This window comes from Castanea sativa, chromosome 8 (genome assembly GCF_040712315.1).
Source record: "Castanea sativa cultivar Marrone di Chiusa Pesio chromosome 8, ASM4071231v1".
Classification (NCBI taxonomy): Eukaryota; Viridiplantae; Streptophyta; class Magnoliopsida; order Fagales; family Fagaceae; genus Castanea; species Castanea sativa.
The window spans coordinates 52,606,363-52,622,628 of NC_134020.1; the positions used below are offsets into that span (position 1 = coordinate 52,606,363).

Below are 16,266 nucleotides of genomic sequence, written 5' to 3' on the forward strand. Positions count from 1 at the left end.
ATCTAAGAATTTGACCCTTTTGAATATACACTATTGTCAGTTTCTTTAGAACTTTCTCCCCTCTCTTGATGTGTATGTATGTTAAAAATACTTAGTATTCTAAATTAAAAAAAAAAAAAGACAACTAGTCGCAAACCCAAATCCAAGTAATATGTATAAAAATGTAATATAATTATTTTATAAGAATATAATATAAATTTTGTAGGTTAAATAGTACATAACTGCATATGTTATTTAAACTTTTTTTTTTTCAATAAGTTTTTTGTAATGAATCATGTAATATTAATTTGTATTGTATTCAACAACAATACATAGTGATATATAATATGAAAAACTTAATTTAATAAAAAGATTTAAATTACACTAGCCTTTGAGCACGCGCGTGAGAGGCTCTTTTATTTTATTTTATTTTTGGTAAAATTTAATAATTTGCATAAATTATAATTTGGAATTACAACATTTTTCAATCATAAAATACTTAGAGTGTGATTAAGTATTATGCGTTTGCAGGTGAAATAATTTTTCATTACACCCTTAGGTATTTTTGTGATTGGAAAATATAGTAATTCCAAAATAGAATGGATGCAAATTATTAACCTTTAAAAAAAAAAATAGAAGAGCAATTTGAAAACCATCAAGAGAGTGGTTCTATTTTGTAGGCAACGTTTTAGTGGGAGTTAAAGATGTATTTACTTTGAAAAAGTGGATTAGTGGAAGAATATTCCTATTTTGTAGGCAATGTTTTGGTGCAAGTTAGACATGTGTTCAAGTTAGGCATGTATTTTTACCAGACTATCCTTTAGTTTTATCTACTTAAATCTAGGGGTATAAAGGTATTTTGGAACAAAAAAAATCTGGTCCAAACAAGGAAACCCCTTAAATAATAGTACTAGCCTCTGAGCATGCGCTCATGCACGTGCTCAAAGGCTTTTCTATTTTTTGGGTAAGGGTTAATTTAGAGCATTTATTATAATTTAGGTGTACTGCATTTTTCAATCACAAAAAAAACCTAAGGGTGTGATGAAAAATTATTTCACCTGCTAACGCATAATATTCATCACACCCCTATGTTTTTTTTTGTGATTGAAAAATGTAGTACTCCCAAATTATAATAAATACTCTAAATTAACCCTTACCCAAAGAATAGAAGAGCTTCTCACGCGCGTGCTTAGAGGCTAGTATTCCGTAATTATCATCATTTTTTGGCAATTTTGTTAATGCAGTGATTGATTTTTTTTTTTTTTGAGGGTCCAGTGATTGATGTTTTGATAATTTGAAGATAATAGGAACATAGTTATATTACAAAATTATGTGTTTATGGTGTGATGAGTATTGTGTGTTTCATCACACCCCTAGATTTTTTTATGATAAAAGAATATAGTAATTACAAATTATAATTGATGAAAATTATTAACATTTACCCAAATCAGAGGCTGGTGTCTATTTAGTTTTTTTTTTTTTGGATAAACTTGGGGATGTTAAAAAAAATTATGATAGGAAGATAAAAGTATATATCTATTCAGTTTTTTTGTTTGGATAAACTTGAGGATGTTTTTTTTTTTTTTTTTTAAATTGATAGGAAGATAATTGTGAGGATGATTTTTTTGTAAGGAAAAAAAAAAAAAAAAAAAAACAACAGCAGCAACGTGAGGTTGTTTAACTTTTTTTTTTCTTTGAAAAAGTGGGTTAGTGGGAGAGTGATCCTAATTTACATCTATTATAATTTGGGATTACTATAGTAATATATATTGCTACTGTTTAAGTCTCTATGAGTATTTGCTTCAATTTTTATTTACTTACAAATTTTTTGGCCTCAAATGTACATCCTAAATTGCTAATTTTTCACCATTGGAAATTCTTTTATTGGTGAGCCTCTAAAATTTATGACATTATAAGTGATGAATGAATAAAAAATTATTATACTGTACCCAAAAACTAAAAAGAAAAAAAGAGCCTCATTGCATGAGAAAAATGCGTACGATGAGGATTTTTTATTTTATTTTATGTCTTCAATATTTTTTTTTCTCAACAAAAAAAACTGTGAATTGTTTACACATGTGATAATTCCATCTGAAGGGGAAAAAAACAGAAGAGGCATTTAGTTGGTAATCTAGTGGAGCCCCAAAAATATTGCCAAATTCATATATATTGAAAGAAAAAATTTCTAGATCCCTAGCATGTTGCCTTATTTTGAAAATTGAAATATATACACAGTTACAACTTGCAATTTATACATCCCAATCATTCTTCTTAATCTTCTAGATCAACCTGTTGAAAGAAAAAAAAATCATAACTTATAAATAAAAAGAACTACAATTTTGTTTTCCTTACGAAATCCAACAAAGAATATAAGTCAACAATAGTAGATGAAGATATAAAAAAAAAAAATTGGATGTCTCATACTCCTTTGCATTCATCTGGGCTCTTTAATAAGGAATTATGTAACATCTTGTCTCTGATTCATCACCATCGTCAACTATTTCGTAATCAATCTAATCACTCAATGATAATCTCTTTCAAAATGTGTCTTCCCTCTGTCAAAATACATAAATAAAAAAATGACCTTTAGAAAAATTATATCAATATGACTCATGAAAAAAAAGAACTGAAAATGAAATTAAAAGTAAGAGAGCGTGAGAGGAAAGAGAGTTACCTAATCGTGATTTGTTAGAGGTGGATTAATTGTAGAGTACCATTTAATCTCTTTCAAAATTTAATAATTTGTATCAATTATAATTTGAGATTATTACATTTTTCAATCATTAAAAATCTAGGAGTGTGATAAAAAAATTATTTCACCTACAATGCATTATAATGAAAAACGTAAAAAATGTGTATAAATACATTCTTATATTGGTTGATAAGAATAAAATATTACCCAATGTTTCATCTTTCTTCTATCATGCAGTCAAAATACAAAGCAATATATGTCAAGGCTAAAAAAAAATTCAACCAAACTTAACCCATTATGAATCCACAAAAATATTGAGTTAAGTAAATTTTGTCAAGTTGATTTCATTTTTCTTTTCTCATGCAGTCAAAACACATATCATGTGCAGAAGTAGCATATGTCAAGGCTAGCTAAAAACAAAACAAACAAATAAAGAATTCAACACAATCCAACTCATCAATCCACAAAAAAATTTAGTTTAGTAAATTTTGTCAAGTTGATTTCATTGTTATTTTCTTATGCAGTCAAAACTCATATGCAGAAATAGAATATGTCAAGGCTAAAAACTAAAACTTAAAAAAAAAAAAAAAAAAAAATTTAAGTCGATTTTGTCAAGTTGATGAGTTGGATGCAATGGAAAATTTAACAACATGATTCTCAATAAATTAGTTAAGGTCGGTAACACGTAGTCTTTTATATTTGAAGTCATATTTTCAATTTGCTTCTTTAATTCATCCACATCTTTGTTACTTCTACTTCCAAAAAAAAAAAAAAAAAGAATAAAATGTATGGAGAAGTAGAGTACCAAAGATGAAGTTGGTAGAACTCCAAGCAACTTGATTATTGGCAGCATCACCTATTGCTCATTATCAGTGAAAAGGCAACATAGGAAGGCGTCATTGTGTTGCCTTGCTTGTTGGTTATAATTTCCACATGATCAAGTTGCCACACTGCCACACATGAGTACATCGTCCCAAGATTGATACCGATTGCAGGACCCTATTCTTCACCAGCCATTCTTATTTCTGATACGAACACCACACACACTTTGTCTCAGTTGTCACTGAGAGAGATGTAGATGTAGAAGAATAGTTAAGTCTTTTTTTCTTTTCTTTTTTTTGATAGAAATGGTTTGTGTTTTTGGTAAGCACAATTGCTTTTGGTGGTAATGATTCCTCTTTTACATTTGACTTTAGAACCCCCAATGTAGAAGAGGAATGTATACATCCATAACAAATTAACTAAAAAATGGAAAATATAATCTAAATCGAGAGAAAAAACATAAAGAACAAAAAAAGTAGATAAGAACCTGACCCTGCAATCTCATGTTTACTCTCCCTATAATGTGTATTAGACTCCAGTTGCAAAATTAATTTAAAAGAAGAAGAAAGGAAAACCCCACAATTGTTAACATATTAAACTAAATACCACGACCATAAAAGGACACTCCCTGTTTAAAGGGTATTGGACTTTAATGGCATTGTAAAGCAATCTTACTCATAACCTAGTCATTGCAATTAAAAAAAAAAAACAAAAGAAAGAGAAAAAAAATAAAAGTAAATACCATAAAAAATCCCTAGAAGATGTTATTGATCGAACTGTACTAAAGACAAACTTACAAACCCACATGTATAAATCACAAATTAAGCAAATCCTAACCTGGTGCAGAAGTAACCTTTGACATGGCCATGAATTAATTTGGATAAATCTTCTCATTAGTGGTTATCATTATGGCAGAAATATAACTCCATGTAACCTGCATTTAGATAAAGGAAAAATAACGGTGGGAATGATTGTGGGAGAGTGGTAGTTTTATCCGAAATTTTAGCATATTTTACTTGAGTTTTTAAATGTGAAGTCATCTAAAACTTGTATTGTTTTTAAACTCTGAATTTGAAAAAAAAAAAGAAAAAGAAAAAAAAAGAAAAAAGAGAGTGTTCTCTTTACTACTATTTAAAGGGTTTTTCTGTTTGATAAAAATGCTTATTTAACTCTCACGTAAAACATTATCTACAAAACAAAAACTACCTTTGAATAACCTCCTTCACGCCTTCAACTTCCCACTATAAAATGAAAACTCCTCCCATTAATTACATACAATACCACTATAGAATACAAACTTTCCACTATAAGTTAATAAATCAATTTAAAAATTAATAGGAGAGTAGTCCTATTTTTTAGGCAATATTTTAGTGAGAGTTAGAGTTGCATTTTTACCGGATTGTCCTTTAGTTTTGTCTCTGCTTAAACATAGGACTGTAAGGGCATTTTTGAACTAAAAAATGTGAAATCAAAACAGGAGAAGCCCCTTAAATAGTAGTATAGATAGATAATTCTAATATTGTTTTATATATGGAAATTGGAAAATATGTTATTAAAATAACTTTTTTTAAATATACCATAATCAGTTAACTAATTTGAACTTAACCAAGAATATTAAAAATGCACTCCTACATTCCATAGAACACATGTGACATATTACATTAAATTTAAATTATTAAATAAGTTTAAATTGTAGCATTTTCTTTTTCTTTCCAAATATAAGTATAATAATATCTATATTATTAAAGCTTTAATTTTAAGGTAATGTAGTGAATATTTATCATTTTTGTTACTTTTTTAGGGTCTATATCCCTAACTTCTAATGCTCATTTAAAACTATAGCCTAAATAGAATAAAATTTCATACTTTTCAACCTACAAAATTAGAAATAAAAAATATGAAATTTTGAGTCCAAAAAGAATTAATTTAAGGCCCAATTAGTCCAAAATTGACCGAAGGGGACCTAAATTTATCAAATGAACCTAATTGGACCAAATGTGACCGAATTAAACCTAATTGGACCGAATAGACCGAAAAGGACAATAGGGGCAAAGTAGGCCTAATTGGACTGAAGTGGATCAAATGCCTTTCTTTTCTCTTTCCCATGGTACAACATGATTCTATATAAATAATAAATTTTACTATCGTTTTTGCTCCAAAAAAAAAAAAAAATCTATTCCAAAATGGAGGATTATAAATTTATTGATCTCTCCTCCTATGGTGCCCTGTCAGATTTGGAAAATTATGGTTTGCGATTAACCTAGATTTTATTTATGTATCTATTCTTTCATTGCTCTTACCTACATTATCCCCCTTTCTTCCTCCTAGTGATTAACTTAATTGTCAAGTATCACCCCACTTACCAAGGCATGATGGTCATTTTATAATTACAAGTTCTTGTGAGGTTAGGGGTAAATAAAAGAAAAAAAATGCTTCACATGGATTATAGTAGAATTTTTTTATCTCTAATTTTTTTTTTTTAAATTTCCACCATTACTCTGGTGACCAGAATCATTTTCTTCATTTGGTCCAAGTAAACACCAGTGAATTTTTTTCTTCATTTGGTCTGGATAAAACACCAAAGGTTAGTGACTGATCGTTAGACAACTTAATAGATAAAGCAGTGTTGTTAATTTCTTAATGCTCATTCCTAGTTCAAAGTACCATTTGTACAAATAAGAAGTCCATTTGTTATGTGATTTCTTCTCCATATAAATAGCTATATGGTGTGGGGACTTACCACGAAATTCCAAACTTGTGAGAAACAGAAAATAGGAAAAACACATGCCAAAGAAAAATAATCACACGCACAAGACAGTATTTACGTGGTTCGGCAATTTTTTTACGTCCATGGAGTTGTAGGATTACACTATTATCAGGAAAAAATACAAAGTACAGCTACAGTTTTTCAACTCTCTCAAAAACAACAACCAAAAAACCCTAATCACCAAAACAACATTTTTTCTATATCCTGCACACAGGATTCACAATAAGCTACAAAACAGGTCAAATTTTTTTTCCCAGGGGCGTTGCCCCCAAACCCCTAGAACAGCTTAGGCTTGTCGACCCAAGCCTTCACTTCATGGACTAAGCCTCAGAAAATCTCCCATAAAAAACAACACAACATTATTCGGGTCAGGTCAAGTCGCTAACTAGATCAAATACAACTAGGCTCCACAAAACCCAACATATAGAATCTATGGAACAAGTACTTAGAAATATGTTTTCATGAAGAGGATGATCGGGAGGTAATATCGCCTGTTCCATTGTGCTCTTACTCATCTTGGGTAATTTTTCAACTAGTTCAAAAGGATAGAAAATCAAGTGGTGCTTTAAGTTTATGTAGACATAGAGTAAATACAAGTTGGAAAAATAAGAAAAAGCAACACTAGCTGGGCAATGCCATGTCCCATGTATGTTGATACTTCTTATCTGCATTAAAATGTATACTAAAAAATTCCTATATTAAAAACTCAGAATTTTGTATTTTTTTTTCATTTGCTTATATTTGAGCAATAATAATGCTCATAAATAGCCAAAGTTTTACTATAACAGCTGTAGCTTGTAACTCAGAAGTCTAAGTTGGTGCTTCTAGTGGAGAGGAGAATTGAGACCCTCTTGAGAAGATAGTGAGTGGAGAGGTTGATGCCTCTTTGAAGGGAATGATGGTATTTTCCTGAAGGAGGGCCTCTTATCAAGATGCTGTATGGCTCTCTTAGCATAAAGTGTCTGACATAATGGTGAAGCTCTCTCCTTGAACTTGAGAATGATTAAGAAGAGTAGCCGGTAAAATATGATAAGAGCGAATAGAGCAGCTAAGTCCCACCACTTGGAATGATCTACTGGCATGCGATACAATTTTGTGATAACATCCTTGCCTTTCATTTTGGGGTCACCTGGTATTAGAGGATCGAATTCGAGCCCAATCAAGTCATTCTTGTAAGCTCCCTGGCCAATTTTGGTATAAAAAAAAAAAAATTCAAAATCATTCATCAGTACTGTGGAAGTTGGACTAATTATAGGATAAACTAATTAGTGACCTATTTCTTAAAGTTAAAGTAACCAGATGCAGTCAATAATATATCTCAAAACATTATTGGGAGGCCTAATTTTCTTTGGTCACAATTTTTTGGAAAGTAAATCATATAACAAAACCAAGTAAACCTTTCTGAGCTGCTTATGCTGTTATGCACCTAAAAGTATAACAATCTACTTAACATTCTGGGCCTTGGAACACATTTCTGGTTGTAAAATACCAAAAAAAAAAACTCATCTAGCTAAGAGGAAGAAAGTAACTACTTTTACAACTTTCGGTATTGATTTTGATTTATCTTCATTTTTCATATTTCATGAGTCATAATTGAACTAAATACATTTCTCAACCCCATCAGATACCTCAGTTGTTATGACAGCATTAGCCATGAGCAAAATATGCATAACTTATTCACATAGACTTTACCTGTAGTGACCATGAGCCATAACTGAGATAGGAAACTGGGTAGCGCCAAAATGGCTTGGGAAGATCAGACAGCAAGCGGAAGAAGCCGGAGGTCATCATGAATATTCCCTGCATAAACAACCAATAGTGATGATGATGACAACTATGGCATGCTTAAGATGATGGAAATAAGACTTGTCTTAAGTATATGTTCTTACAATAATTCCTGCCCCTGTAATAATTCCCATGAGGAAATTTGGAACCAAAGAAGCTACAACCATCATGAGGCTCTCTATAACAGAAATGCTGGCATAAAGGTTAAGGTTGTAGTAGACATAATGAGAAAATTCCGGCCGGAATTTCACCATGTAGTATGTAATAGTCCCAGTAGAAACTGCAATAGCAACCAAGAATGGAAATGAAGAAAGGTAGTTGGATAGAATAAATACTGCTACTCCATAATACCCATTAAGCCTCTCTCGATGAAAAACCTGTTTCAAGGGGGGGAAAATCATGAGGTTAAAATGAGAGGATAGAAAGTCCTCAGTAGAAATTTTTTTCCATATAATTTCATGAATGAGGTTGTTTACCTTCATCTCTTCAATGAAGGATGGAAAGCCTCCAATTGACATAAATGTCATAAACCCTGTTACAAAACCACCACAGGCTCCTCTGGCCAAGATTGCTGAGTAGCCAGTGCCAACATCAAAATAGATAGTACCAACACATATAGATACAGCAATATAGATTACTATCCTCAGCCAGTAATATCCCACATCTCTTGACATGTTCACAGTTGATCTCCGTGTCAATGTTAAAAGTTGTTTCCACCAGCTTGCTTGACTGGGCCTTCTTGTTTCAAATGCAAGTCCTTCCTGCAAACATTAATTCATTCATATTTTTTATGAACAATAACAAACATATCTGACATCACTCAATAACAGTTTCACGTTTTGGGATATAATTGTGTTTGTATATCAAACATATTAGCACAAATTTCTTTTTTACATGTTCTGGTGATATTTGTGTACTGTGGATCTTAATATGCAACATGCAGAAATCATCACTGGAATAAAAATGTATATCTAGTTTGAAATGCTTACAATGGTTGATATTTCACGAATCCTAGTTTTTGCCCTTTTTGCATATGTTGACCACCTGTACTTCTCAGAAAGCCTTGCTTTGATCTCTGCTGTAGGCAAATTCATTAAAGAATCTGATGAAGTGGGGACATCCTGTAATCAATGCCAGAGAATAATAATTACTAGGTATGTAGTTATAATGAGAAACTATAAAATAATAGTTATTGGTATCAAACACAGTTTGGAATAAAAATGAAAAAGATGAGGCGTTTGAAGAGTGTAAGGGGGCTTTCAGACAGGAGTTTATTTTGCTTCCTTCCTTCAACAACAAAAAATTGGTATAGAAAGTAAATTTGTTCACAGTCGGCATGTTATTTGGTTAAGTAACAAAATGAGAACTACATAGCCTTTAAATTAACAGGAACATTCTACTTTGAAAATCGATAGAAACAGTAATAGCTGCTACTAGAATATAAAGGAAATTTATGAGAGCTCAGAGACAAAGTTTGGAATTTCTGGGAAGGTTTGCAAGGCAATTAGGATAATTGAGTATAAAACCTTATAATTGAATGCAATGTCAAGGCATAATTGATAGATTGCCAAATTTGGAAAGAAACAAAATGTGTCTCACATGTTTCTTTGTACTAATAGGGATATTTATGTAATCCTAATTCCTAAGTACAAAATATTATGAGAATATGAATTGTTGCTGCTGTCAAGAACTTAGAGAGGTTGATATCTCAGGGATTATTTCATGAAGGTGAGAACTTGGTAGTTCTCATATGAATCGTCTGCATTGGAAATTTCGGAAACAACTTTGAATCCTGTTACTTCTATCAGTGTTACACCAGCCATGCTTTGCTAATACGAGGCCTAGTGACTTTCATGACAAGATGGCAACTGTTACACCCTCAATCACCAAGAAAATGGATATTTTGAGTGAACTTCAAAGTCAAGTAGATTCTCAAAGATGTTCCACATCTAATATATACAGAAATTAAAGAAATTGAAAGGGGATTTGCCACTGCATCTTCACATTAAACACAGCCACAGTAATAGATACCAAGTAACCATATACCACCTAAAGAGCTTGGCTCAAAGTAATACATACGTGAAGTCTTTGAGACCCTTTCAATGTGGCAGTTACAATGTCGAAATCTGAATTGACACAGCGTAGGAAATGATCAGAAGGATTCCTTCTACTTGGACATGGAAAACCCGCCTCAGCAAAGAACTGTAAGAATCATGAAACAGCTTAGATTATTACCAAGAAGATACACGTTATGAATTTTAAATCAAATTAAACCTTTTAAGAGTGATATGTTCCTATTTTTTAATACAACAAAAATTTAATGTGCCAGCATCAAACTCTTATATTGCAAAGCCGTGCTTGTGATAAAGAGGAATATGTAAACTATTATACCTCTATTGCCATCTTTGCTTCTCCAAAATAAACAGTTTCACCACTAGACAGTAAGAAAAGGTCATCAAAGAGTGCAAAGACTTCACTACTTGGCTGATGAATTGAAGAGATAATGGTACGTCCATCGCGAGCAATATTTCTAAGAGTTTGAACTACAAAGAAAGCTGAGGCACTATCAAGGCCACTGGTGGGTTCATCAAGACACAATAAACTAGGTCTTGTGAGGATTTCGAGTGCAATACTTAATCTTTTCTTCTCACCACCACTTAAGCCTCTTAAGTGCCAGTTTCCAATCAACCTATCTGCACAATCTTGGAGACCCATTTCAATGATCGTTCCCTCCACAATGCCATTGAGTTCTTCTTTGGTCATTTTAGTTGGAAGCCTCAAATGTGCTGAGTAAGTTATGGTTTCCCTCACAGTGAGAGTTCCTAACAACACATCCTCTTGAGTTACATAAGCCTGAAATTTGCACATACAATAATGAATTAAATTGAAACAAAATTAAACTACGTGCAGATTTAAAGACAAAATGGGTCAGCCAGATGACCATTGCAATCATTTTGCAGCAATTTTATGCATATGGATGTAATTGATCATTTTGATCTCGAGGTTTCAAAAGTTTAGCATTTTCAACAAACTTAAACTTTATGTTACAAATAATCTGCAATATCTAAAGAAATTATGAATGTTAGTATTTCATTTTCTTTAAGTTGAGGTAGGAAAGTGATCTAAATACTACATTTTTTGTTTTAATAAGATATCAAATAATTTTAAAGTGAACTGTTGTAATGTGTTACTGTTAGTCCCGTTACACACCTCTCTCTCTCTCTCTCTCTCTTTCTTTTTGTTAATGTAAAACAGTCTTACTTGATGAATATGTGGCCCTTTAGAACTGTATCTAGATTGAACATTCAAGGAATCATTTTGACAGATGAACCCAATGTAGATAAATCCATTCAATGGGCACATAAAAGACTAAACTGAGGTAGATATTGAAGGACATTCTTATTGCAATCTGGATGCTTCAAGGCTTGAATTTAAATCCATGATATTCAAAAGCTAGCATACGATACTTACAACAGCACCATAGTCTAGTGCTTCAAGGCTTGTATTTAAATCCATGATATTCAAAAGTTAGCATACGATACTTACAACAGCACCATTGTCTAGTGACCTCTTCTTCCCATTGAAAAGAATATTTCCAGTCATGACAACATTTCTTGAGAGTCTACCTGTGTCAAGGTCAAGGATTCTCATGTGTAAAAAAAATATAGGAGACAATAAGTCAATAACTAGATTGATTTTTTTTTAAAGGAAAATACATTTTCTCTTTTGTCAAATGACAAGAGGTAAATGCTATCAGAATAATAGTTAAATGATTAAATTCACATGTTTCTAATAATTTAAGGTGTAATATTTCAATATTAAAAATGCCAAGTGTTGAGCCTAACATGTTAAGGAGTCTGAGTCCACCATGAGTAGTAATGTTAGGATAATAATTAAATAATGAAATTTGTAATTTCTTAACAACTTAAATTTTGAGACAAGTTGTAGACCAAACTCTATACTATTAGAAGCTTAGAGTAGAAGAGGACTCATCTTTAACCATAAAGACATAGTTTCATCTCTTATATTATATTTGGTTCATAACAAGGTAAAAATAAGGTAGATTTAGTTTTTATTTTTCCAATATTTAATTTGTAAATGAAGAGAGAATATAAAAAATAACAAAGAATTGAAAAGATATCAAGATGATTCAAAAAAATTTCACTTTAGTGGCCCCCCAACTTTTTTTTTTCTGTAAATTTTTTTTTAAAAGTGAAAATTTATTTTATTTTATTTTTCCTAATTTCTTTCCACTTTCCCCACATTATCACACAAGGAAAAATAAAATGAGATAGACAACCCTGTAGTGGGCCACAATTAGTCAGAAATGAATTTAATTTTTCTTGTCGGCTGTCAATATCAAATTAAGTCTATGACTATGATTTAATATGGTGGTCCAATGGGCGAAGAACTTGGGCTTTTTATTTTGGGAGGCCCAATGATAAGGAAAGAAGAACTAAGCACAACAGTAAGAACAGTTAATTGCCAGGGATATCAAAGACAAAAGTTAGGACCACATAAATTATGAGCGGTGAACAAAAAAAATTATGCGTCTATAATTTTGTGACAAAAATTATAGTGACGTAATTTTTGTGCTACAATTTTAATTAATAAAAAATTATAAATTTATGCTAAAATGACTATTTGTCATGATTGATTACTCTAACAAATAAAGCGGTCGAAAAAGAATAGTTAGCCTGTCAACTTTATTTGTAGAACAAAGTAGGAAGCATTTGAACACTGACTCATTAATATATGTCGGTGGTGATGTTATAGCAACTCTAGATCTTAGCCATGATTTGGACGCGTGTGCCAAATCAAGTTTGTCCCACAGCTTGATGGGATAACTCTAGTCCCTCTTGGGACCAACAATCTAATTGGTGTGGTGGACCTTTGCAAATTAGTATGAGTTTCATAGGGAGAACCAAAATTCAAATATCTTCTTGTTGTTAGGAAAAGAAAATCCACTGCTCAATTCTTCTTCTTCTTCTTCTTAGTAAAAGAAATTCAAGAGAGAAGGGGTTTGATGATACTAGAAAACATTGATGAGTTTGGACCAATTACTGTTTGACAGAGTCAGCTATAAAGATTTGAAAATTATGAAGAAAATTCAAGTTTGGGAAGGGAAAGAGTGGTAAACCAAATTCATGATTTTAATTAGAAAACTATGGTTTACATATCTGTGCTCCCAAACTGCCAAGAAAGCAAATCTTTAAGCCTAGAAAAGGTTGTTTGTCCCTCCGGGCACCCAAACAAATAGTCAAAAGCATGGATTTCACCAAAAAAAGGAGTGTTGGGATTTTCTGGATGTAGGGACATGCTATCCCAATAAAGGAAATCAAATCTAGTAAATAGGAATTCCAATAACCACCATAAAGTAAAGATAGTTGGAATTATCATAGAATAAACACAATCAAGTAAATCACACCATTAAAAAAAAAAAAAAAAAAAAAAGAAGAAGAAGACTAAATCACAACTCTTTGTTTATGAATCAGAAAGAAACCTAAAAAGTAAACATTATTTTTGTTACTTTGTCACCCAAAAAGTGAGGGAAATTCGGATTATTTCCCAGAAGGTGGGAACAAAAACACACCAATCATTTTTTAGACAAAACAAAAAAAAAGGCGTCTTCATATTTTTACTTAAAGTAAGGTTGTATTTATCGCACTTTGTACGATCTGAAAAAAGTAACTGGTAAACGGTCTTGATCTTTGTGCAATTTGAAAAAAGTAACTGGTAAACAGTCTTGAGTAACTATTTTCGGCTCAAGACTATCTACCAATTTATTTTTTCAAATTGCACAAAGATAAGAATTTTGTACACAATTATTATCATATTGTCTCTCAAGATATGTTTGGAATAGAGGGGAATAGAGAGGAAAGAACATAAAGAGGTAGATATAGAGAGAGTAACAAACCTGCTAATGAATCAAGGAGTGTGGATTTCCCAGACCCAGAAGGACCCATTATAGCCATGATCCTACCAGGCTCAGCATACCCAGTTAGTCCATGTAGCAACCTCCTGGTTGGTTTATTTTTCCCAAAGTTTGGAAGCACAACAGTGAGATCTTCCCACACCAAATAGGTCCCTCTCTGAGCTCCCCCATTCCACACCACCTTCTCACCACCACCACCACTACTTTCACCACCGCCACCTCTATGAAAACTACTAGCTACCTCAATCTCCATAGTGTATCTACCACCACACCTAAACTGAAAGTCTTTGAGATGTGTAGGTGATCAAGCAAAACACATAATAATAAGAAAGAAAAGAGTGCAATGACCATTTACATTATGTGACAGAACAACAGTCACCAGACACCTACCTATCAATGTTGCCATGAATGGATGTGCATACAAAAATTATGAAGAGAGAGAGTGTGTGTGTGTGTGTGTCTGCATGTGTGAGAGTTAATGGTTGTGGGTTAGAATTTAGACGAGGATCTTATGGGTGGCAAGTAAAGGAAATTAATGCGGGGTGGTGGTGCATAAGAAAAAGTACTGTTCAGCTGGATATGTCTACTATAATATATAGTTTCGAGTAGTTTCAGAATCACAAATTATTTCACAATTATTTTGTCATAACTCTAACGTGGCAGATTATAAGTAGTTAACTATCACTTACACATAGACCCATCATTTTTTCTTTACCAATCATACTTTGTCATGTCACAGTTGTAACAAAAAGTTGTATAAAATTATGTGGTCTTATATTCTTCCTATAGTTTCACGTAGCACTATTTTCAGTGTCCTTTTCAGTCTTCAATTTAGGTTTTTAAACTAGTTAGGTTAGGTTTTTGATAAAGTTGATGGCTGCTTATAACTATTAACTAAATAATAAATATATGTATGTTCAAGTAATTAAGACCCTCGGTCCACTCGTTTTAATTTGAAACATTTCACAATAGTGACTCGATTGTGATACTAACTAATTTGTCATGTCAACAATGGAATGGTATATAGTATTTGTATATACTTTACATATGGTAGTACGTGACAGGATTCAAGAGCTCTTACTTTCCGGCCAAGAAACACACATGAAACATGATCTATTTCCAGAACTAAAACCATTTTTTCCCATTTCTATTCGCGTTTCTTGCACTTAGGCTGCACTTATGTAATATGTATCACATTTCAATGGTAAATACTGGTAAAATGGCACATGCCATCACTCACCAGTAATTGAGTACTAGTAAATTGGCACATGTGACATGCCATTTATGCGTGGAAAATGTGTGTATATGGTTGAGAGAGAAAGTGGCATTTAAGGGTGTGCTGCTAACCTATCAATCCGACAATACTGCCCCAATCCAACCAAACCCGCTTGGTTGGGCTAGTTTTTAGAGGTTGGTGGGTTGGGTTAGGTTGTGATATTTTTTTTTAATGGATTGGATTGGGTTCGGGTCATAAAATTTACAAATCCGCGTAAATTAACTTGACCCACCTATATTTAATTTATATTTTTAAAAATATTATGCAATTTTGTTATTTACTTTTTTCCAATTTTCTTAAATAAAATCTAAACCTTAAGTTCTTCCCATATGGTTTGGTGTCATGCTTAGGACTATTTGGTTATAAATTTGCTCTTATATGTGATAATGTTGTTCTAATGTTCAATTTAATAATAACAATAGTAATTATTAAGAAAAAAACTGTCCAACCCGATCTCGGATCTACGTGGGTTGTGTTGGATTTTTGTTTAACCCTCCATAATGGGTTGGGTTGAGAAAACCCCTTAAACCACCTTATGCACAGCCCTAGTGGCATCAGTTTATTTAAAATTTTTTTTTTTAAATAATTGGGTAGTTGGGGGCTAAGAGGGGTTTAAATCTTATATGTTCTAGATCCAATTCTATCCCCAAAGTATCTTTCTCTTGCTAGGCCCACCCTGGACAATTCCAGTATATCTCCATTAGAAATATTAAAATGTGTCAACCAGTTGAGTTACAAGATTCTTGGTGAGAAAACAATATCATGATAGAGTAAATAAGTGGGGATGGAATAATTGGTTACAACTTACATGCATAAGATCAATTGATGAATCTTTTTTTGTTAATTTACATGATATGTCTTTTATTCACATAATTTAAGATTTTATTCTATAATTAGTATTTTACCTATATGATGCACAGATTTATATATATAGACACACACAATTTAAGAAAGCCTTTCTATAATATAAAATAAATTAAAATTAATGATTTAAAAAAACAACTTAAAGT

At 32.0% G+C, this 16,266-nt stretch overlaps 1 protein-coding gene across 2 annotated transcripts; it reads right to left on the reverse strand.

Annotated features, from left to right (window-relative positions):
* Nucleotides 1-6,866: 6,866 nt before the first annotated feature.
* LOC142605626 (ABC transporter G family member 15-like) lies at nucleotides 6,867-14,351 on the reverse strand. Of its 2 annotated transcripts, XM_075777053.1 has the most exons (9): nucleotides 13,963-14,349; nucleotides 11,592-11,671; nucleotides 10,437-10,898; nucleotides 10,125-10,247; nucleotides 9,035-9,166; nucleotides 8,522-8,806; nucleotides 8,150-8,422; nucleotides 7,953-8,060; nucleotides 6,867-7,441 (listed from the first exon to the last, which is right to left on the reverse strand). In XM_075777053.1, the coding sequence occupies exons 1-9, from the start codon at nucleotides 14,231-14,233 to the stop codon at nucleotides 7,085-7,087; spliced, it is 2,091 nt and encodes a 696-aa protein (XP_075633168.1). In that variant the 5' UTR covers nucleotides 14,234-14,349; the 3' UTR covers nucleotides 6,867-7,084. The 2 variants fall into 2 exon arrangements, with proteins under 2 accessions (XP_075633168.1, XP_075633167.1); XM_075777052.1 differs by having other exon boundaries at nucleotides 8,150-8,806; nucleotides 13,963-14,351.
* Between the last annotated feature and the right edge of the window lie 1,915 nt (nucleotides 14,352-16,266).